Genomic DNA, 26,449 nt, shown 5'->3' with positions numbered 1-26,449 from the left:
ATTGTGATCTATGTATGTTTTTGTATTTTGTATAGTTAAATGCGTTTTTCTCTGTAATTTATGCAGCACGTTGTCTGTAAGTGTGAGCCATTGACATGCACCAGATTTTTTATTACATTTAGTTCTTCAGTGTAGTTGACAGAAGCAATTGCCTAAATTTAATTCGAATAAACATTCATATTAAACTTTTACCAAAATAAAATTAAAAAAGAAAACACTCAAGAACCGTTAAAAAAATAAAAATAAAAATCTAAAACAAGATGTGGATTCCGCAACATTTGATTGATTAATAATCAAAATACGCACCTAGTTTTAGATTTCTATTTTTGTAATTCTTGAGAATTTTCTCTTTCCGATTTTAATTGAATTTAATGCAAATAATTGATGAAAATTATTTCACATTATTTACATTGTACAAAGTATTTTTTTCTGTTATAGTATCTTTAATTTATAATTCTGTTTTAGTGACGTATTTAAAACAGTAATTGTTATCAGCCACTAGCTATTTTATTTATGTTTTTCAAACAATAAAATTAGTATTTTTCATTACAATCTTTTGTATTTTGAATTCGGTATACACGTTATTATCTTAGATTCTGCCGACATTTTAACTTGTTTATTATCTTTTAGTCTTATCACTGTTGCCGCTTCTGCCTAGCAAAAACAGGTTCTTATCGGGGGAAAAATTAAATTATGACTGCACAGAGATAGGTTCAAGTTTGATAAGGCAATTCTTGTTTCAAAGGTTAATAAACTACACTCTATAATTAAATATATATGTGCTGAAATGTGTAAAAAAATACATATATAGATTGTATCACTATTATATTACTTTAGAAAAAAACCAGTTTAAACTTTACAATCTATTAATGACCCTAATCTATGATTAAAATTTTTATTTTATACTTTTTATATTCTATTTTAAGAGTATTTAAAATATATATTTTTTTCAATTAAGATTTTATTGTGTACATAGTTTCATCATTGCTATAAAAACAACAGAAAATGTTAGCAAAATTGCTTGCTTTATGATTTAAGAGAAAGTGTGTGTGCACACACACACACACACACACAAAATACTGTGATTTTTTTATAAAATACAAAAAAAATGTTATACATAGATTCGGTCTCAATTAGATTTTTATCATCATTTTCTCTCTCTCTCTCTCTTTCCTGTAATATATATGGTGGATGAAGGAGTTTTAATTATTATCTTTGCAAAACCTTACCTTTACTTTTATTTTTGAGGAAAATTATTATCCAAGAAATACTATTGAGGGAAATATATTTATTACTTCTTCTGATGTACTTCAGATTTACTTAATTTTTTTTTTTACGTTTTGATCTTTTGTGGATTTAATTTTTTGAAACCTGTATAACGTTGCAATAATCCCACTTTCAACCGTACCATGTTAATTTTCTTCGTTAATAGATGTTAAAAACATAAATTATTTGTAATTTTTATTGCGAGTTAAGAAAATTAATTTAATTTTATTATTACAACTTCAAATATTTTTCTACAGATATTTTAAGAAAAATATGAAGTTAAAATAAATGACTCTTACCGGGAATCGAACTCTAAACAATAATATAACATATGCTTTTCTCTTGTTCAATTGTTGAGTTTCTGTAGGGAACTATTAACCGAAAAGTTTACTTTAAAAAAAACAAATCATCGGATTTAACTTAAATTTCAATTTACCTTTTTTTTCCGTTTAACCTCCAGTACCACCGTTTAATAATATTTAACATTATTACTTCAGAGGATAATATGAATAACAATAGCGTGTGAAAAAATTCCATGCCTGACCGGGATTCGAACCCGGGACCTCCGGATGAAAGTCTGAGACGCTACCAATTGCGCCAAGGTCGGGAAATTTACCTATCTTTATACACAACATACTAATTATTTAGTCGTATTCACTGAACCGACTGCTACCGACTGAACCGACAGTCTGTTACCGACTGAATTAACTTTATGCGTTTTGTAATTTTAGAAATGACTAAAACGATTGCCACGTACTTCACAGGCAAAGGTACAATTGGTAATTCCTTGTATAGTATTCCATTAGTGAAAAGAGTAGTACTTTTGTAACTCAGGGTGTGTAAGTTTTGGGCGTCTTGTCAGATGTTAAATTATCGTGGGATGATTTAATTGATTTCGGTTGCAACTTCATTAAAGGGTACCGTTTCGTTTTTGAAACAGCTTAATCGATAACCAACCTTGTCACGTAATCAAAAATCCATTATTAGAATATATTTCTGCATATAAAAAATACTAATAAAACTAGGGACTACTTCAGACCGTGTTTTTAAGATTTAAAATGGACTGTCAAACCTTTCTTTGGTACAGACACTTTTTTGGGTAAATTATAAATTCTAGCATTTTTTTCCATTCTATCTGCAAGTTTGCAACCGCTTCTGAAAAAAGATTTAATCTTTAAAGAAAAATAATAATTAATAATTTTATTAGACATGGCCCGTTGGTATGATTATAAAGTCGACGCAATTTTAATAAATGACGACCACCTTTATATATTTTACACGCTTTACGAAACTATTCTACTCATGACAAGTTTTAGTTAATAAAAAAAAAAATGTTAAGTCCCTGAAGATGGAATTCGTTTCCGAAAGCACTAGGAAGCATTAAAAGATTGTTGGTAAGTGGGTTTTATATTTTAATTATTTATCCTAACAGAATAATTACTTATATGAAATCACAAAACATCTATTTTCATGTTGTAAAAACCTTTGTCACAGAGAACCTTATTATAATTCAATTTATATTTTTAATAAATTACTTGAAGAGTTCAAAGGTCTTAGATTAATTTACAGTATTTAGTATTAAATTAAAACAGTTCCTTCTAGAGTAAAAAATATTACTCATTGACTAGTTTTTAAATACGTAATACTAATTAGACAAACGTTAATTTTCCTTACACTCGTTTAATATACCTAATTAACATCTTCAAAATAGCAATTTTATTCTGCGCCCATTTAATTTATTTATTTATCTTTCAATATCTCTTCATTATTACAATTTTTTTTTTCTAAGGATTAATAAGGTTTATAACCACTTCTCTTTTCTATTCATTAACTATTTACTTTGTAATGCAGCTTCAATCAAGGTTTTTCTGCAGTTGTCTTAAATCTTTCAGTTAAGTGTTTGAGTAAATCCTTTTTTATCACCGTGAAATAGCACACTTTCCATTCTTGTCGTAATTCATACTATACATAATCGCACTATCATCTGAATAAAATAAATAATATTAATAAAACATTTTATTTAATATTAAATATTATATAATAATTATTTTACGTATAATTTTAATAATCAAACTAAATAAACAAATTTTTATAATTAAATTAGATAACGAATTAAATAATTTTTTATTTTACTTTTAATTATTATAACGAAATGAATGAATTTTTTAACGATATGAATTAAACGTATGTATACATGCAGTTTATACATTTATTGTGTTTATCTGTGACCCAGATTTACCTAAGTTTAATCAAGGTAGTAGATTATAATCTGTGATTTTTCTTTTACAATAAGGTCTGATTTTCTTTTAATGGTTGTTGATGCATTAAAACATTATCATTAACTTTTATCAAAACGCTATTTTTTTCCTATTTAGAATTAAATCTGTTTAAAACTTGACAAAATGTAGTCCGCGAAGAGACGTACACCATAACATATTAAAGTTATATTTTTTTAAATATTTTACATTATGGGAATTTCATTTCTCTCCTTATTCAGTATCAGTATGTTTTTTTTTTATAAAGTTAAGCAGAATCCTAGCATTATACTGTACAAGTCTGCATCTTTATAACTGCAAAATCACATGTATATCAATATTATAGAATTACTCTATAAAGAAAATGACAGATGTATAAAAAAGTTCGGGAATCAAGATTTTGAAAAATAATACGTTTTTTGAAAGGACACTACTGCAAATGTTTATCTTCAATTTTTTACTTGTGGATGTTAACAAAATAATAAATTAGCAGATGACAAAACTACTAGTATAGTTTTTTATACTTTCTTTCTTTCCTGTTTAGCCTTCGGTAACTACCGTTTAGATAATTCTTCAGAAAATGAATGAGGATGATATGTATGAGTGTAAATGAAGTGTAGTAAGTCTTGTACATTCTCAGTTCGACCATTCCTGCCTGAGATGTGTGGTTAATTGAAACCCAACCCACCAAAGAACACCGGTATCCACGATCTAGTATTCAAATCCGTGTAAAAATAACTGGCTTTACTAGGACTTGAACGCTGGAACTCTCGCCTTCCAAATCAGCTGATTTGGGAAGACGCGTTCACCACTAGACCAACCCGGTGGGTTACAGTTTTTTATACTGTATTGCTGAAAATACACCATTGCTGATATTCTGTAAGAAATTTTATTTTCGAAAACCATGTCTATATTCTCCCATTTACTTTATGCGTTTCGAAGTAAATGTTATAAAATCAGTAATACGTTCATTATTTAGTACATTTTCAAAGGTTTGAGAACATTTGTTCACAAGTTATACTCAATAATTTTATCCATAGTCCCCAACCACCAAAATATTCCAAGGAAGCTATTAATCCAAACATAATTCAGCTCGGTAATTAAAATTATATTAATCGCGTTCTGTTTTTGTTGTTAAGTTTGTAATTATAGCTTCATTTTTTCATAATAAAAAAAAAAATCGCGGACTTTTTTTTACTTAATTTCAACTACCTATTGAAATATCATTCAATTAATGAAATTTTTCATCACAAAACTGAAGTACTCTTTTTAAAATTTTAACCATCCCGAATTTTTGTCCTTATGAAAAATTAATTTTCTAAAACGACGCAATTAAATGCATTATAACAAATCTTTTCTTATTTTCCTCGTCCAACTTGGGTTTTTTTGAAACAACACTTTTTTAATAATCAGTTTTTTCCACGTCACAGCTATTTCAGTCTGAAATTTTAATTTTTATATAAAAATAAAACAGTGGTAGTTTCATTTTGAGATCCTAAATAAGAAAATATGAATAGTCTTGTAATTTAAAAAATCGTTATTACTATGAGGATAAAATATATTTCACGAAAAAAATGTCCTATATAATTCTCATTAAAAGCTGTGATGAAAAAAATATATCACCCAAAAACAGCCTAACAACCTTACTATTGCAGGCTGATGTTTATAACACAATTCACCAGCTAATAATTTCTTTACGAGAGCTACTGTACACCCGCACTAGGTGAAATATTTTATCATAATGTATCAATAACTATTAATTCATCCGCGATGTTAATAATGATCGTTTTTCATTGCTGTACTTAATTACTTATAAAAAACAAACATAAAAGTTCATTTAATTTTTTTTAAATTCCACAGAAAATAGCCGAAAACTGTAAAACCGTTGGTTTAAAGACGCCCAATTCGGTGAAGAAAGTGAGAAAAACCAAGTAAAATTAAATAATAGTCAAAAAGGATATGTTTCTTTGGTTCACCTTGTTTTATGACAAAATTTTAAATAATTAAATGGTATTGTGTTGGTAATGAAAAAAATTTTATGAAATTAAAAAGAATGCCAAACTAAAACTTGTAACTACTATTATAAAGCAATTATTAAGCTTCAAACTACTTGGAAAAAATGTAATGCGGTCATTATAATTTATAGCGTAGTTAGTTTATCGCTGAACTTATATATATATATATATATAAGTTCAGAAAATTAATTCCAATCTTAAAAATAATAAAAACGGCTGACAACACAGTTGCAGGACTTTCCCGTCACGCGGCTTTTTTCCTGATGAACAACTTACACGCGCGCGCGCACACCTTAATTAAAAATATTTAACATTTTATTTAAATACAGTATTTTTTTGTTTATTTAATTCAATGATTCTAAGTAAAGCGCGTGCGCGCATACCGTATTTCATTCACGCAGGTGTGACGGAATTAGCGGCCACTTCAAATACTTTTTTACACTTCAAATATTATTAATTTATTTAATTCTACCCCTCACCTTCGACGTCGCAACATTAGCAGACGACTATAACAGCTGTACGTTAGTGCTATACTAGCGCTTCTTGTGGTGATAAGGGGTAATATTGATGCAGTATACCGACTTAGCTACTAGTTTATTTAGAGCATTTTTTGAAGTGGAGGTTAGAGTTTGCAAAACTTTTTTTTTGTAAATATTATTTTTTAATTGTTAAAAAATGTTGCCTAAGAAAAATGAGACCTTAATTAGGCGAAATCTCGAGATACTGAAGGTGACCTTGTACTACAGCCTCAGCCCCTTGTCTTTTTAAGTTGAAAATTTAATGGCATCAATGTCACATATACAGAAGTAATCTAACCAAGTTTGATAAAAATCGCTCCAGTAGCTCTGGAGATATAGGTGATTCAGAGGGCGACACCGAACATATACAACAAGTACATACGAACATCCGGAAAATTTCTATCTGGTTTTTTGAGTTCCTTAGGTGTCAAAACGTCAAGATCCTGTGAAAACCGCATATGCCCAAATTGGACCGATTACAATTCTTTCCATTCTAGAACTATAGCTGTGTTATAGAGCTAGACGGGAAAGTAATTATACGTATTCCGCTTTACATAGTATATTCCACATTAATACTGGCAAGAGATATTTACAAATAAATAGTTATTTATTTAGATGTTTTGACAAACGCTGATTAAAATAGATATCATTATCATCAATCTAAAAGTACATTCAGTGGACAATTCATTTAATTAATTGCAGATAGTGACGGGGAATCTTTTAATCATAAAATATTATTTAAATTAACTAACTTTACAAATATGGATGATTTTTTTATATTTACAAAAAGAAAAAAAAATTGTTACAAATATTTACTTTATCAGCAGTAATCTCTTATCATTTTTAAATTTAATCACTTTAATTTTTTAATGAAGAAATAAATTACCCGTAAATTTAAACTATATAAATTAAACTATAAATTTAAACTATATATATATTTATAAGTATAAAGTGTACGGATGATGACAAAAAAGTAATAACAAACGAACTAAGAATTCTGTTATTTGATATCCAGCGTATAACTGTTCACATAACAGAAGGAAACGTGATTTTATACAACGCCTACATAAAATTCTAAAAGTTGTCATTCTAAGATTTCAATGAAAAAAGATCTTTTATTCTACCATTCTAACTATGTATTACAAAGTATTAAAAAAAATACATTATAGTACTATTAAATTTATTAGATGCTACTAAATAATAATAATTTTCATAACTAAAAAAAAAAATGTAATAATTTTCACATAAAAAATGTTTTTTTTTATGACACAACAAATATTTTAACCAACAATTTTTTTTTATGATAGCAAATATAATGTATAATTATAATTACTATAAGAAAGAAAATATTTATCCACAAGAGAAATCAAACAGAACAACAGTATCGCAGCCAGAAATCAAATTAATAATTACAGCGATTCAAGATAACAAAATTTAACTTAAAAAACCCATCATATCTATTATTAAACTGCTCACTCAGTGTTTTAATAAGAGGCCTACAAGGTCTGTCTCTCTCCCCTCATACACACACAAAATTGTTCTTTCTATCGCTCTCTCTCTCGCTCTCTCTCTTTCTTTCTATATATACAAACAATATTTGTATCTTTTAATTTTAAACAGTATTTACAAAGAAAAAACTACTTACTGCTTAATTTAATATTAATACATATTAATTTTGATAAGAATTGTTAATGGCGACTTCACCGTATTAATACCGTATTAAAAAAGTTTTAAAAAGAATTATTTTGATCAATTCGCGATATGCAAGATATTTTTATTTAAAATATTAAGATATAGAAGACAGTATAAAAATAATTCATGTATAATTTATTTTTATCTAATTTATTAATCAAAATTAATTAATCCTAAAAAGAAGAACCACAATAAATAATAATGTTTAAGACTGATAATATTTAATGCAGATACATGAACTACACAAATAGTTCCTAATAGTATTTAGAATTTAAACGATGTTATGTTTATGCTATTTTTAATTTAATTACACTTGATTAACTGAGTTTCATCCTTAACTTTTGAATGCAAGGTAATTTAATTAAATTGATTAATATAAATTCAACGATAATTGTTAACTTTCTTTTTTTTAAAATCATTTTCTTTTTTAATAAATTATCCGTAAATTTACGTGAATTTATTTACCGTATTGTCCACATGATAGCCATTTTTTTTGGTAATGCCATTTAAAATAAAAATAAAAATAATTATTAAAAAAATAATAAATTGATTCGCAAAATTACTTTATTATTGCAGTATAGAGAAAAAAAATAGCCTGATATTGTAATCAAAACTCCCAAATAAAACTTCCTTATCTCTGATTCTAATAAAATAAAATAATTTTGTAGAATTAAACGATAATAATCAAAGGTACATGAAAAATTAATTAAAATCTGGTACAGGTTATATAGAAACAAAATCAAATGATTAACAATCCGACCATCTAACAACCAAACTATTGTAATAGAACGGTTATGGATTTGTTTGGTATGTTTCTTGTTTTCTCACATTAATTCCACAATGCCTACAACGATTTTTATGTAATAATTATCAAACAAATCTTTTTAATTTCGTAAAAAACTGAATACCAGTATATGACAATTTGGAGAAAATACAAAGACGGCTGGTAAAATTATTTTATACCAAACAAAAACCGATATATACTATTTGAAAATCAAATATAGTAGAATCTGATATTCGAATATCAAATCAAAGTGCTCTAAAAATGGACTTTAAATATTTAAAACAGAAATGGGTAATACTATCAAATAGAAATTGTTATAAAAGATAAAAAAGGGTAATTTTTTAGAAATTAATTTTTTTAACAAGAAAAAATCATTTTTTTAAGCAATAAAATGGCTTATTTTGATGAATAAATAAAATGTATAAAAAAACTAATGTAGATATCCAATTTTAAATAAATTTAAATTACTCGAACGTTTATAGATAAATTGATCATAATTGGTAGAGAAAAAAGACAAAAGCAAAGCGGCTACATGCTATTACATTTATAAAAATGAATTAAATATTAATTCAACAATAAAAAAAGAAATTGAAATTTTTATGATCAACATTTCAAGCTCTCATCTAATTTCTATTAGTGACTAGTATAGGTCAATTAAATCTTTATTTTTTTTTTTAAATAATGAAATAAAAAATTAACTCTTAAGCATATTTACGATTATGTTATTACAGAATTCGTACGGTTTTCTGCTATTTTCATAACTAATTGATTCATCGTTTTACACAATATAAAAAGCGCAGTAAAAGTCGGCTGCAATATTTATTTTATAAATAATAAATAATAGCGAGTGGACAATTTCAAATATTACGAAGAATGGATCAGTTGGAATTTTTTAAATAAAAAAGTGTTAACAGTTAGAGCTAATAACATGGAATTACCTTTTCAGCTACCGAAAAACACATATAACAAACAATCCTTAACATGGAACACAATATTTCGATACTATAAAACTGTAATAAAACCGGAATCACTCTATGCGGTAAAATTCCTAAGACTGTGCAACAAAGGTCTACCAGAAAATCTTTAAAAAAATAAAGGAAAATTATAGAAAAAAATTTAGGTTCTAAATTTCAAAATAATCAAATAAAATTAATTCAAATAACAAACGTTATACTAAAATTGAAAAACTATCAGATACGATAAGGAGAAGAAGAATTGCATTCTAATCCCATTTATGTAAAATGAATAAGAGTATAGTGACTAAACAAATTTTTGATTTCTTCCAAAGTAAAAAGAACTAAAGACAAATGGTTCACAAAAGTTCAAGAAGACCTACAAGAACTGAAGATAACTGAAGAAATTAGAAAGAGACATTTTAAAGAGAATATTAAAAGATGAAAATAAAAGGTTCCAAGAAGCGCCAAAATGCAAAAATTGAAATTTCTAAAGAACGAAGGAAAGATATCAGAAACAATTACTGGGCAGATAGAAAAAAAAAGAAATAATCCCACATAAATAAGCATTCCAAGGTGAACCATTCGGAGAGAAAAAAAGTGTAATCTAAGAAAATTTAAAAGTTCCCTCATGATTTTATTTAACATTTTGTTTAACCTGCCTTTTTATTTTTTAGAAAATGAAATATGATTTCAGAAAAATTCTAAATTCTCTAAAGATAATTTTTTGTAAAACTGCTGCTAAAAAGATTATCATACGACAGCTTACATCATGTAATGTTTAATGGCCTCCATAAACCTATATGTTCTTTTTTTGTCATAAACACATATTTCCAAAAATTAGCTTAACATATTTATAGGAAATACATTTTACCGTATTTTCAACTTGTTTTCAACATTTATGTTATATATAACATTATAATAAAAATAACGAACACTACTCAGGGGGAAAAAAAGAAAACAAATTTAATGAAATATGCTCTTCTTCTATGTTCTATTCATACTATATCTTCCACAAATAGAAACAACCTTAAAAATAATCATTTTAGTTACGTTTTCCGATAGCTAAGAATTCACTTATAAATGTTTTATTCTGTTTCAAATTTTTATTTAAATCGATTACATTTTTTTGGAAACTTAAGTAAATTACTCGTATATCGCAAATATACACATTAAAAAGGAATCCTTATTGAAATTTTTCAAAAATTATTTACTAGTACTGTGCAGAACTTCTGAGGGTAGAACGTAGTATAGTAGAAAATAATAACAACAATCATAAAAATAGATTCATGTATAAATATATATTTTTTTTTTAAATTCAACCGTAACATCGATTATTCGAATTTAAAATAATTTTTTCAAAAAATAAATAAAACTATAGATTACAGTTTACAGTTTTTATAGATTACAGTTGATAAAACCGGAATAATCTTTATGCATAATAATTAATCTATATTATAATAATAAACCGGAAATTTTATTTATAATTTTAATCACAATAATTAATTTAAATTAACATTTAACAATACTACGTCAGTAAATATAAAAAAATAAATATTCTCACAGATCATAATAAATGTTAATACTCATACTCACAGCTTATAATTAACATCAATAAATTAATTAATAAATGCATATAATTATTTTTATTTAATTAATAATTTTATAAAATTACAATGTTACCTTATCGGTGAATAATATAATACATCGGTTATTGCAATAAACAAAGCCACAAATTATGACAGTCGCATAATAATAATAACAACAACAATATTAATAAAAAAGTAACTAATATTTTGGAAACATGAATGAAATAATTCTATAATTTAATCCATTTATTATCTTGATATTACTATTATGATAAATTAACAACAGTACAACTTATTTTAAGTGGCGTTAACAAATATTATTTTTTTAGATAGTAATGAGTACTTCACGGCAGGTCTAATCATTAACTTTCCATTGAAAATACTTCTTAAAACAAAGGTAATCTGTGTCCTAATGATCCGGTAAATTCTCTTGCGTAGTTTTAAATAACAGGTTTATATATGTTTATATTAAAAAAAAATCTAGAAATGATACTGGTGAAGCCCTATCTATGGGAAATTCCAAGAATTTCCACAGTTAGAATTTAACCCTTCTACGAAAATTGTTATTAAGTTATATTCTTACACACACGCGCGCGCATACACACACACACACATAAAGCTCTGTAATAATCTTTAAACCTGTTCTAAAAGTGTAACATTAGCAGAAATTCTTTACCGTGGTGGTAATGATATTTGTCTTAAAGTGGTATGAAATTTATTTAAAAACAAATAACATTATTTTGACCGAAAAATAATTTTTTTAAATATTTTTAATTTATTTTCTGGTCCTGTGATTGAGATAGAAAAGTAAAACAATCAACGAATAAAATTTAATTTTATGTTTTCTTGTAAAATAAGTATAGTCTTGTACAGTCTCAGGTCGACCAATCTTGAGAAGTGTGATTAATTGAAACCCAACTACCAAAGAAACATGGGTATCCACGATATAGTATGTTAAACGGTAAAAAAATTAAACATTTTTATAGAAATAATAATTTTACAGGTGGGGATTTTGTAAAGCCTGATTTTCAAAATCTACGTTTTTAAAATTAATCCTGAACAAATAATATTTAATTTAATAATTAAAATATATCAAATCGATATGTAGAAGAAACAAAATACTTTTATAAAGAAATACGTTTCAGAACAATAGTTATCCTTAAACATCTGATAAGATAGAAATTTTTTTCCATGCTGATAAAACTTCATTTAGAAAAAAATAATATAAAAAACCTCCAGTCGATAATTATATGATAGTTTATATAAGCTAGAACAATTTACAAAAATAAAAATTTTAAGGATAAAAGGTTTGCATTTAAAAATAATAAATATTTTTAATTTTGTCCAATGGTTTTCTTAAAATATAATTCTTTAAACTAACCAACCAAGTGCGAGTTAGATATTAATAAGATTTGCCCCTTCAAGTTACATTGCCTACATCAGAGTTTTTCAAAAATTTTGAACAATTAATCCTTCAAATATACTTACTTTCATGCTAAGTTTCAAGATTTTAGGTTGACCGAAGGATATAAAGTAAAATAGCAACTAATAAATACAAACATGATTCTGTAACCAAGAATAAGTACTTCTAAACTTTGTATTATAAGTACTATTTTTAATACTTTGTATTCAAAAATGTTAAATACAAAAATCAGAGTAGTTCATTTCTGCACAGATAGCAACAATTTTTCTTTTGCTATGTACATAACAGCTGGAAAAGTAAAAATAGTTAGGCTAATATAAAAATATTTCATAAAATTATCAGTTCCCTTTTGTATAGAATGAAAACAACAATGTGAAGAAGAATTTAAAAACTTTTTATACTGCACTGAATCTTGTTTCATAAAACAACCCATGAAAAATATTTAAAAAAATGCCAATCATAAGTTTGAAACTAAACAGCTTTAATTTAATAAATAACTGCATATACTTTAACGTAAATTAAAAACAACATAGAGGAAATATTTATAACATATTTAAATTACTGATAAAATGCATGTAGACATATATTTTTAAAATTTCTTCTTTAAATGTGACTGGAACATCAAAAAGAGCTTAGTTTTAACAGAATTTGTAATTTGTATGTATATCTAAATTATTTAAGTGAATTAATTCGCTCGTTACCTCCGAAAGACTAAACGGCTGAAATAAAAATTTCCTAAATTCTCTTAAGAAATGTCCGGTAATATAGAAAAATAAAATGAAGCGACAGGCAGCTTAAACTTATTAAGTTACTAACATGTTACGGCTAACGCAGCAGGCATCCTTTTATTCGATACTTTATTGTATTAGCTAATTCACTCTTTCTATTTGTATACTGACAAAATCTGTAAATTTAGGAATTCAACAAGGGATTTTTTCCGTGTATTTTTATTTTATAATGTAAATACACACACGCGCCCCCACACACACATATATATATATATCTTGTTTGATATATTTAAACTCTTTTATTTTATTCATTTCTTTGATCGAAAAAGCACGCTTGATAAATCATATTTCTAGAAAATTCATTTAGGTAGGCTACCAAAAAAAAACTCTTTGAATCCGGTATACCCGTATCAAACTCAGATTTAAGAATTAGAAGAAATATTTTTATGGAAGTTAGTGGTTTATCAGAGGGAATTACGAGCAATAGGAAAACCGTAGAGAAAAAATCTCACGAAATAAGGAGTTATAAATAAAAGTTGACAAACAAGAAATTTTTATGTTCTTAGACTAAAAGATCTGAGATGTAACTTTTAAAAAGAAAGTAATTACACTAATTTGGTAGTCTAAATCTTGAAAAACATTTGATAATTTAGTTTCAGAAGGTTGTTTAGATAATAAAAAATATTCGTTACCACAAAAATTAGAATACATGAAGTAATTGACAATAGAGGACGTAGAAAATATTTAGAAATTTAAACTACTATTTCACTACTATTTTGAACCAAAAGAAATGGAACATTGTTCATCGTTTGAAAGTGGGATACAGGGACAAATATTAGAAATAAAAAACATATTTATTCAATTAAATCATAACAATTTGATCAAATTATACCGAAATGGTATAACCGTTGATATTTATACAAGATTTAATATAAAAATCACCAGTAACTAAATTTACTGTGATCGAGACTACAATATTTGTAAAAAAAAAATTATGAATAACTAAGTAATAAGCAGTAACTGATATATCAAACAGTTGCTTTAAATTGGACCAGAAAACCAAAATTTGTTTTTAAATAAGAAACCAACTTAGTGAAATATTTAAAAGAGACACTCTGTGACGATGCTCTTATACAGGACGTCGTTACAAAGAAAGGATCGAGGCTAAATATATACAGAAACAGTACGCTATTAAATTTTGAAACTTCTTAATTCATTGCTCTGTTTCATACACCAGTATCCCGGTCTGTCGTAATTCTTATTCTTTCTGTTTTAAGGTAATAAATGTCAGGTGTACAACTTTTTACGGACCGTAGAGTATATTTACAAATAGCCTATGTGACTTATTATCGTTGTGAGAGATAATTTCCAGGAAGAAAGACGACAATCGTTATGGTCAACAGGCTAGATAGATACTATCGGTTAAAGTGATTGGGGTACAGATAAAACTGTTTCCGATGATGGGGTTCTGCTTTTCTCGGTTATAGATAGATAACATTCTTTCTCTAGATTACCAATAAGATGCCAATTTTTCAAAATAAAACTTCAAATTTCAAACACTTTAATTACTAAAATCATCTGATTTCTATTGCGATATCATGGATGATTCAGATGATAAACAGCTGACCAAATTTATAAAAAATTATACTAAAACTATAAAATGATTGTTAAATGATGGATCGTCTACCAGTGAATTTGAATGGGATAATAAACTTTGAGATTGACCATTTAGATAGTCAAATTTAATTATTTATGATTTTTTTTGTAGAACCATTTGTTGATACACGTGAATTCATTTTATGTAAGTGCGTTAAATAATCTAAATATTGACGAGAACTTAAAGATGGTCGTGGAAAATAATGGTTCAAAACTTAAGAAATAGTTTTAAGTATTTTTTTCGTGTAATTTTTTCATTTGTGTTATCAGTCAATATCTGAGAATACGTTTCAGTTTAAGTGTTCATCTTGTTTTGTTTTTTCCCCGACTCCATAATTTATTGATAACAAGACTTTTATTACATTTTAAACTATTATGTTTAAATTCTGATATTTTATGGTATATTTTTTTTTCATTTTTTCATATAAGATTTTAGGAAAATTGGTCGGTAAATAAACTTCCTCCAACCGATTAAGGGCGTAAATTTCTTCCTGGGATATGTTAAATAATAATTTTATAGTTTTAATATTCATCATTATTAGCCTACATGAAAATATTACCACCTTCTTTTATAAAATTTAAACTTGCTCTGGTATTAAAAATTTTACAAAACTATTCATAAAAATATTAGATTTATAAACGATAATTTTAAACTTGTATTAACTTTTTAAACATTAATTACATTAGAATGTAAAATAATTCCTTGCCTAACAAAAATATAAATAATATTTCTGTCGATACCGTTTACCGGTAAAAATTATATAAAATTATTTTTATGACAAACCAAACTAAATGAAAAAATAGAGTCATTTTATTTCAATCAAACTGTTTTCGATTATAGGTGAACATATCTGACTAAAGAAGCTTTAACATGGATAATTCACAACGATTTGATGTCCAGTAAAAATTAAAAAATCCTCTGTTACATTTCAAATTTGGTTCTGTTTTGTGTAATAGTTACGCTTTATTACTAAGCTGATTAAAAGAGGAGTGATCACATATAAATTATTAGGCTAATTTTATTTTATTATAAAAATCAGTTGTTATATTTGTAATAAATATTATTTATTTATAATCAGAGGAATTTCATATATTATTTTTGTAAATTCGGCAGATCATATTTTGAGTTATCATTTTTTTTTTACAAATAATTATTTATTTAAGCAACTTGCAAGTTTTATTCAATTTAATGTTAATAAAAATCATTAAAAAAAGAATTATAATTTTATCGTTTAAAATTTGTTAAAATAGGAATTTTTCAAATTATAACAATAGAACTCTTCCGGACATGATTTTATTTGGATAATGCTTGGCGTAGTTACAAAGTGGTGGTATTTATCAAATAGGTTGGGTAAATTTTTATTTAAAAATTGTATTAAGAAATAATAATTTATCGAGCAGGTCACAATCATGACATGAATATCCATTCAAAATACAATAACGCTAGAAATTAATTTTATAAAGTAGGCTGCGCTTAGTTTAATTTTTTTGCAGTAAATTTTTTTTAAACTATTCTCCCTACAATTAATAATAAAATAAACAATATATTAATTAATAAATATTCAGATACCTTATTAAGTGATTTTTTTACATAAAAAAATAATTAAATAAAAAAACGAAAATTACACCTGTGCTTCTCCTTTTACCACAATTAAATTACCAACAGTTAATGACTGTATTGAATTGAATTATATAAAATTATATTTCATATTTATGCTGAAAATGAAGTCGGTGAAATAAATCGGAATTTTTTCTAGATAAAACTTATTAAGTTGAAAAACGCCCAGCAAATAGTAAAATACCGACTGGAAAATAGAATGAACAAATAAATCTACTTGCTCCTTCTGATATCGAACTGATTCAATATAGACTATTTTTTCAAAGTCCGTTACGACTAAATTTTATTCAATCAGCTTAAGATTTCATTTCTCAAAAGAAATATAAAAAAAAAAAGTTGAGCTCTTATTAGTTTAGCCCTAAAGTATCAATAATTTAATCCGATTATACAAAGAATTTTATTTATCTCAAAAAAAGCTTACTTATCTCAAATGCAATTCGTTATATTCTGTATTACTTTTATTTAAAGTCGTTTTTTTTCATATTTAATGTAAATTTAACTATTTGATATTTTAATGCTCAATAAAAAAATTCAAGAAATTATTTTTTTTTATAATAATGTTTTGATTTAAGAAAACAAATAAGAAATTAAATTTGGAAGTCCAAAATTTGAAAAAGCAGTAATTTGTAATAGTAATTCTAACCAAAAAATTTCTTGGCTTATTTTTATAGAAGATAACTACCACGTTTTACGTCAATTAAGTCATCCAATAAACGATATAATAAATTTTTTTCTACAATGTACCATACTGTTTTTCAAAATAATAAAAATCCACCAGAGATACTGGATCTAACAGTGTTTCAGAAGTTTATATTTACAGGATCTTTATCCATTTTATTAAATACAAAAGCAGTATAAGTTCGAATGCTTTACGATTCTTAATGCCACACTAATCTCGATTTTTGTTTGTTTATATATATATTTATAAATTTATATATATATAGTTTTTTATATATTTATAGTATTATATATATATATATATATATATATATACACTAGAAAAAGTTAGGCCTACAGCCCGCCGCGAAAATTTTACATGGTTTATGTTTCATTACACATGACTTTGTTAGGTGTTTTTGCCATTTATAGCTATGATGAAGTTTATGAATTTAGCGTAGTAACAATAAACCATTTACAACGAAAAGTTTCAAAATCCTGAACGTTTTTAGCTGTTTCTTGAGTTGTGATTTTTTAACACAGTTCTAACCCCACGTTTTCCTTTTTTATCCCCGAAGCACAAATATAATTTTAGATAATTTTACCAAGAAGTATAAATCGTTCGTGCGCTTAATTCAAAATAAAAATATGAGCACATTCAGCAAATAAACCAACCCACCATGCTTTTTTATGGGATATATATATATATATATATATATTATATAATAATTATTAGATAGTCAGTTTATTGAACCTCTATTTAAAATTTTTTTTTTCTTAAAATGTAAAATTCTGGATATTTAAAATAATATTTTATTAAATTAATGTAGGTAACTTAATGAATTTTACTCATTATGACAAAACAAACAAAAATTAATATTTTATTCAATTAAAAAAAAAGTAAATTTCAATCACTACTATTTAAAAAATATTATTTTATAACCAAGATTAACGGTAAATGGAAATTTCACACAATTTTTAATAACAAACAAAGAATTCACTTTAATAATTTTATCAATTATTAATAAATTATTCAATTTTATTGATTATCTAAAAATATAAATAATTTTTAGATTAATTCATGCATCACAATCTAATATTATTTTATACTCTAGAATAGATTGTCATTTACGCAAAAGTTAGTCGTCAACCATTGCGGAAAAATCTCTTTCAGAGTTTCGCGTTTTGTAAACTTCTAAATATTATCTTGATTTATAGCTACCATTCACTTTTTATTTTTTTTATTGTTATGTTTTTATATAAAAGCAGAAGTCTGCGGTTTTGGTTATTATTTATTTTATTTAAATATATATTTTTATTTAAATTTTGGTTTATCGAACGGCAGTTTCATATTGTCTTGCACAATCGAATCTTATATCGTAAACTAAATACCAGAAATATTCTGTATTCACCACCCTTTCTGTAAACTTCCGTTAAATAACTTACATTAATGATTTGTTTTAATGATAAAAGACTATTGAAATTAATAATATTCCGGAAATCCAACTCACAATCTTTATTAGTCACAGATATTTAAATTTCTAATCTATTTTCTTTTTTTTATATTAACAAAATTAAACTACTCAGTTTATTTATATTAAGATTAGAAATTATAACATAATTAATGATTTTTATAAAAATTAACGTTATGGATAATTTACTTATAAATTATTCTAAAAATTCAAGTTGTATAACCATATTTGTTTTATTGAAGAGTAAAAAAATTAAAATAAAATAAAGACAATTAAAACAAAATGCTTATTTTAAATAACTTTAGCATTAATATTACATAGAATAACAAATTTAATTTAGATAATAATAAATGGAGTTATTTACTTCAGAACCTCTAATATTCCATTTATAAATAATAATTAACAAATTAATTTTACAAGCTTTCGTTAAAGAAATTCTACTCAAAACGAAAAATTGGTTAAAATAAAATAAAAAACATAAACACCGTAAACGTAACAGATCAGAGTTAACAAAAGTTTTTTTCAAAAGTCTAAATAATGATGCATTTAAAATAATAATGATAATACCATAAATCTGGAAACGTCAGATAAGCGAACTTAAACAAATATCCAAGGACGACAAATATAAATCCAAAATCAAATATAAATATTGACACTTTCATCAAATATAAACATAGAAATACACAAATTGTCTGAGCTTTCGTCCCCCACCATTCACAAAACACAAACTTCCTAATAACAACACATTATTAACATAAAATTTTTTTGTAGGTAAATTTTACAATAATCATTCTTTAATTTTGTTCTATAAATTCAGAATTCAATTTTTTTAAACACCATTTTTTTAGTTTCAAGAGTTAACTAGTTGGTTAACTAGACCAATTATTAACGATTAATCTTGATAAAACGATTGTCGTGTGTACCTCTACGAAAATAAGTCAAAATACTTTCCCCTTTTCAGTTTATTTTATTTCTAAAATAAATGCTCTGTTAACAAAAAAAAAACAAGTTTTTTTACACTTTGATCATTCCTAGGTATTTTAATTTTTATTACAAACCAGCGATAGCGCTACATTGAGAAAGAAATACCCGTATTCTAAACAGAACTAATTTTTAATATAATTATAGTTTCTCTTTACATAACACGTAAACAATTAAATTTAAAAAAAAAGATTACAGGATCGTTGCTAAAAATCTTGTTCGACTAAAAAAGAAAAGTTAAATGTTGTGCTAAAATAATTAAAAGGTATAAAAATAAAAACAGGATAAAATATTTACAAATTTACCGATTTTTTGTTCATTTTCCTACTGTATTAAAATTATTATTAGTATTATCACAGAAGATAATTCAAATATGTAATTGTTAATTACAGTTTTAAAAAGCTGAATAACTAATATTTTTATTGTTAAACATTTATAATAATTACTCTAGATAAAACGACTTACATTAGTTTAATTACAAAATTATTTAGCACAAATTAAACTAAATTAACAAATGTTTTATTCACAAAAACATCCCTTACTTAATTTTTATAAACGCACAACAAACAGATTAAAACTTAACAAAAAACTGTAAAGTTTTAATAATTACTGTCAACTTAAAATTTTATTTAAGATATTTGACTTCAGTTTGTTGCCAACACAAAAGAAACAGACATCTCCCTGTTAACATATGTTGACTTAATAAAATAACCTAAATCTTCTTTAAAAAAAGAAAACTTTTCAAAGTACCACATCTTATTGCTACTAGTTGTTTTAAAATTATCTTTAAAAAAGTAAACGATGTATGCCTATAACAATCGGATATAAATAAACATGTTACCCCACAAATTGTAATAATAATGTAATTAAAGCATATCTTTAAGTATGTATCGTGTTGATTAAGTATCATGAGTAAAAATAAACTTTGAGGGAGTTAATAGTTGATTCAAAATAATCGTTTAATGCATTTACGAATGTCACTTTGAAGAAGCGCTTATAAATTTGTAAACGTGATGTAAACTAACCAAAAACTTTCGTAACACTTAATAATAAAGATAAAAAAATAAACTAAATTAACAACAATATTGCTTTTTATATCTGTTATGATTACCTTTAAGTGGTTTTGGATTACTCTGTTTTCGGCGTGACATGTTATCTCCGTATTCAGGTAAGCATTCTGTGAAACGCCAATAAAGTGGTCACAGTCTATTAAGATATACCATTACATAAGTGTACGTATAACCACATAACACTGACACTTCACTAAAAAAAAGTAATGTTTTAATAATAAAAGAAAACAGTTTTGAAAATTCGTATTAAAACAATAAAGAGGATTAACATACAGTACTGCCGCGAACACGCCGTGAGAGACACTGGCGGCTCGTCACATGAGGCGCTGTTTACCCCCACCACAACACTCTATGTTTCGTTCATCCCCACTTCTACTCTGATAAACAACATGTGACTGACGTCTGTTATCTATCAAGATCGGTAATCATTATATCGGCACCATTCGACATGCATTACAGAGTTCCAACGGAACGAATCTAGCCGTACACACTTTACAAATAAATTGGTTTTGTACTCATTTCAGACAATTACTTTTTAATACTGTTGTATCCCATTCTATTATAATAAACGGCAGACAGATTAATATCGTTTGATTATGCATCGGGGTGGTTAAAAAAGGAGAGAAACATAAGAGCAAGATGAATATAGAAATATTAATACAAAGATATACGCGTAATTTACCTCCCTACATGCCCGCCCGCGCGCGCGCACTCACATACACTTAATTACGTTCAGCGTTCATAACGGGTACATCAACTAAACTATTACCATAATTGACATCAAAATAAACTTCTGTTATCACAATAACATATCGCTTAAAATTCTATTAGCATTTAAAATCATGATAGAAGAGAAGTTAAGAGTTATTTTTATAATCTTTAATAGATCAGTCAAATGCCTTATTAAACATCATTAATAATTAAATAAATAACCGAATGGTCGATCATCTAACATAATCATAATAACAATAACAATAATAGATAACAACAATAATAATAGTAAGAGTATAATCTGATAAATATTAACGAAGTAATTGCTTTATACAGATAGCTTAAAGAAAATTTACCGCCTTAATTATCTTCATTTAATTTATCTTAATGTTTAAAAAAATCATTTAGGCAAGTCAGAATGTTATTATACACAATAAAATTAATAAAAAAACATCGAAACTTGACGATACGTTCACCTATACGTTAGGAGTCAAAACTTTAAGTTTGCATGCAACTTGATACGAGATACAATTCAATATAGGAAAAAATATTCCTATGACAGGCTTTCTATGAAAAGTTTGGAGTAGAATGGTTTTTTCGTCGCCTCTTTCATCGGGTCGAATATTCTGCTACATATTAGCGTGCCAGCCCTTCCCAAATACCACTAATATTCAGCCCTAAAAAATTGTTTGCAGGGCTGAATCTTTACGCTTTTCATTCCCTTCGTTTGTACGGCATCTTAACTCTTTTGAACATAGTGGCATAATGAACATCATTACTCTCAGAGAAAGAAATTCAGTCTTTTTGTTTTGCGCGACGCAGTTTTTTTTTTTTTTTTTTTGTTTATTTCTCGCGGATTTATATAAAATTATAATGCAATATCGTTTAAATCACCATATTAATTAATATCGTAGATAAATAATTTTGTAAAATTGTAACCTGTGTTGGACTGTACGACTTACAGATAAGATAACGACTTGGTATTGTTTATTTGTACACAATGTTAATATATCGTTGTTATATGTACAAAAATTATTGTGCCTGCAAAACAACATTCCGTTATTTGAATTATTATTTTGGTTAGTCTTAGTTAATTGTGTAGTAATTGTTGTAGTCTTAGTGTGTAGAGTATGTTAAATGTGTGAGTTAAGTGTGTTCATAGTTTTTTAAAAGAACTTTTTAGGTTATTTTTCTCTTAAACGGTAAGTCTGCTTTTTGATGAACTAATTAGAAAATGGTAAGTGAAATTTAATATTCTACTATTGTATGTTTTGTTTTTTGTGAAGTTTTATTTTTATTGTGAAGTTTGTAATGTTTTATTTTGCCGTGTAACAGTAACCTGTAAAGCCATTGTTGAAAAGCGTTGTTATGGGTGACCACTATATGAGTTAAGAGTTGTCCTGATTTTACTATAACTCGTAGCGTCCAAGTGGAAAAGGCTATCCTTGTTGTCGGATGGTCGTAAGTTCTATATTCAGCAAATATGTGAAAAAAAAAACAATTAATAAATAACTCATAAAAATAAATTGCGAGGCGCACAACAGAAAAGGCCAAAGAAATTATCCCTTTATGTGGGAATAAATTTATTATATCCAGACTTCAGTCAGAAACATTTATCTATTTAGAAAGTAAAAGTTTCTCAGACAGCAAAGGTTTAATCGATAAAAGGAATAGAATTGCCAAACCAAAGATATCATTCAATAACAACAAAATATTTCTCGTATAAAACAGTTGAACAAAGAATGCTAAACAGTTATTAATATAATGTTCCGTTTGGAATATACTCGTAGTCCTGTACGACTCTAAAACATTGACTATTGAAAAACGCGGCACAAAAAGAAACGGAAGCATTTAAAGTGTGGACATGAGAGAGAACAAATAAAATTTACGGTCTGCTAGATCGATGACAAATGAGGAAATCCTTAGAATAAGTAACGAAATAACAAACTTTTTCAGTCAATAAATAATAATAAGAAAAATTTTTAATTCGCTACCTACATAGACATAATAATTTCATTGTGAATGTGGTACTGTTCACAATGAAATTATGAATATCCTAAAATCAATCAAATTATGATTTTGTTTAACTTAATAAAGACGGAAATCGAGATAACTGAGAATACAGGGAGGTCACAATCATTTAAAGGATAGAAGAGATTGTCTGCGAGTAGAGAAGAAGGAAAGGAAGAATCACTTCTAACTACCAATCTTCCGAATAAGGAAAAGGTGGAATACAAATATGAGTAACTAGTGCATAACATGTATTAAAATAAAAATTAAATAAGAAAAATACATTTGATTTGTAAATTATAATAAATATTATTATTGAAAAAATTATACAATTGAATGAATTAATAGAAGAAATACTCAACTTGATTATAATTTATCGCTGTTATTACAAAAAATGAAATAATTAAAAAATCTAAGAGTTGTGTAAATAACATGGTTGTTTTTGCAGAATATGTCAATGCATAATAAGGATTAAGTTACATTGGATTCAATAGAATTATACAGAGAATATTACAATATAACTAGTCAATAATAAAATGTATGTGTTAGCGCGGTCGCGCGCATGTTTTTTATGCAAAAAAAAAAATTATTCAACTCCTCAAACTTCTGAGAATGAAAATCAAAACAAGAGAAAATCCTTTTCTTTTCCCTAAAATACATTCTAAAAAATTAACAGTGTTGGCGGTCTAGTCAAGTGCGATTTCTATGGTAATTTGGCAATTTGAATAATTATCATTTTATATGGGTATGTGTGCTTTGATTGTACTGTTGTTTCCTTCCAATTGTGTTGTTTTGAATTGATAGTGGGTTTTTATTTTTTCTAATAATCTCGTTGCCCCTACCATATAGACAATAAAATATTGTCAGTCTATAACTATTACTGTAGGAGGTAACTAAGCGGTTTTGTCTAACAACGGATGATACCACTAAATATTGCAACTTTTGTGCATCCATTTTTTCTTCTAATATAACAGGTTTATGGTTTTCTTTTCTAGGCGGGTGTGTTTTGAACCATGTAGGTTACAGTGAATTAAACGGAATATAAATAGAAACAAAAAAAATTTAAATTACAAAAAAATACTAGAATAACTTAATTTACCATAACTGTATGACACGAATTTTCATATTTTATTGAAATATTAAAATGTTTAAATTGGGAGTAAAAGGTTATTATAAAAAGTTTAATTACTAAATAATAAAAATTTTTATTCGACTAAAAATTTTGGAAAAGAAAATTATAAATTGTTTAAAAAAATTGCACTCCAGCAGTAGCAAAAGTCTCAACAAAGGCACAAAAAACAAAATGCAGTGAATAGAATTTTTTTAATTATATTTTAATTCAAAAAAGAAATGTTCATTTTTTCTGAATATTAAAAAAATATTATTAAACGTAAAAAAATAAATCAAAACAGTAATTGTAATAAATAATGTTAACAGAAAATACAATTTGTAAATTACTAAAAAAAATTATCCATTTGTGAAAGAGTAATTATCGATAAAATAGGCTAAACAAATTCTTTTACTTTCTAATGCTTCAGATAACGAACCGTATATTGTAATACGTTGAAAAGCGAATGCCTTACGTAGCAGCACAAGGCTTTGAAATGAATTTCGGCCTGCGATTTGTTGATTCAAAAGGCCCGCACGTAGAGATAAGTGTAACTCATAAATATACCACATACCATTCGACTTTTTAAAGAATAAAATTTCAATCGTCCTTTCCGCACCTGACTTGTAAAAGGAATATATGTCTGCAAATTTGTAATTTTTGAAATTGTCGTTCTAGATAGAAGATTCTACCGGGAACCTTGCCACTAGTAGGCTAATAATTTTTTTGTTATAATATAATAGAGATATGTATAAATTATATCAGTATTTTAAGTTACATGCGTCATTTATTCAATTATTGGTTGATAGTATACTCTTTTGAGGGGCAAAACATAATAAATTAAATAAAAAAAATATATTATTTAAATTAAATAATATAATCAAAAACATTTGACTACTTACATTCCATTTTTAAGTAATGTAACAACTATAATATTGTCATTGTAATAATATTACGTTCATTACTTTCTTTACATTTTCTACATCGTCGTATTTATTAATATAAAAAACTCTGATAACTTTCACGCAACAGATTTTCATCAACGAAATCTTTAAAAGTAACATGTTATGAAGGGATATAACTTTTAAGAAACATACTCGTGTACTTGAAAAAAAGATTATTATTGTATAAAGTAGTTAATAAAATCAATAAAACCATTTTTTTTTTATTTTTAAAACATGAGTACACTCACGTGTAATATATTTAATCCTCAATTTTATATCTATATAACTCCGCGGATTCATTCTACGTAGAATGTATATGTACTATTACACTTTGTACAGATAGTAAAGTATAATAAGAGTTTTAATACACACGACATGCATTCTCTTATAAATAATATAGGTCCACTTACATATATACTGCACAACAACAAAATACAATATAACCTTATAAAATGTTACTAAAATAAATCTAAGACGAAATAATAAAGCCTTTATGTCGTTGAAAAAGAGATACGAATATTTATTTTAAATACTGAAGTCATCGTCTTAGTAAAAAGTTAAAAAAATTAAGTACATTACATATAAAATATCTTTAGCCGTACAATTAGAATTGTAACTATCGTAATATGTACAACCACTTGAAAATAAGGAGGAAATTTTCAATTTGACCCGCATGTGTTTTTTATGTTTGTATATGGCCAAGCATTACTTTTACCAAATGAACCGATTTCTTTAATTTTTTCATATTGTAGAGGAAGTTCTTTACTGGTGAGCCCATTGTATTCTTTCTAGATACTTTTACATAGAATATTTTTGAAACTTAGTGCCGATTCGGGACTACAAGGGGATATAGGAGAAGTCTTAGGACAGAAATAGAAGGAAACGACTGTGACGTCTCCACTACTACATTATATATATTCATAATGAACTGTGAGTCTCTATCACTGTGTGGGCTGGGTTTGAACTGAATAATTTGAATCAATCGAATAAATAATATTA

General features: G+C 26.1%; 1 protein-coding gene across 1 annotated transcript in view; it reads right to left on the bottom strand.

The window, feature by feature from the left end:
* The window catches only part of ush (Zinc finger protein ush), a 510,998-nt gene extending 490,042 nt beyond the window's left edge, over positions 1-20,956 (bottom strand). The window contains exon 1 of the mRNA XM_075356944.1: positions 20,719-20,956. Coding sequence (XP_075213059.1) covers positions 20,719-20,758 — 40 coding nt within the window. The 5' untranslated portion in view covers positions 20,759-20,956. The remainder of the gene's footprint in view (positions 1-20,718) is intronic.
* Between the last annotated feature and the right edge of the window lie 5,493 nt (positions 20,957-26,449).

This window comes from Lycorma delicatula, chromosome 2 (assembly GCF_047948215.1).
Source record: "Lycorma delicatula isolate Av1 chromosome 2, ASM4794821v1, whole genome shotgun sequence".
Taxonomy (NCBI): Eukaryota; Metazoa; Arthropoda; class Insecta; order Hemiptera; family Fulgoridae; genus Lycorma; species Lycorma delicatula.
Note: the sequence above shows the minus strand (reverse complement) of the source record. Positions and strands in the feature narration are given on the sequence as shown.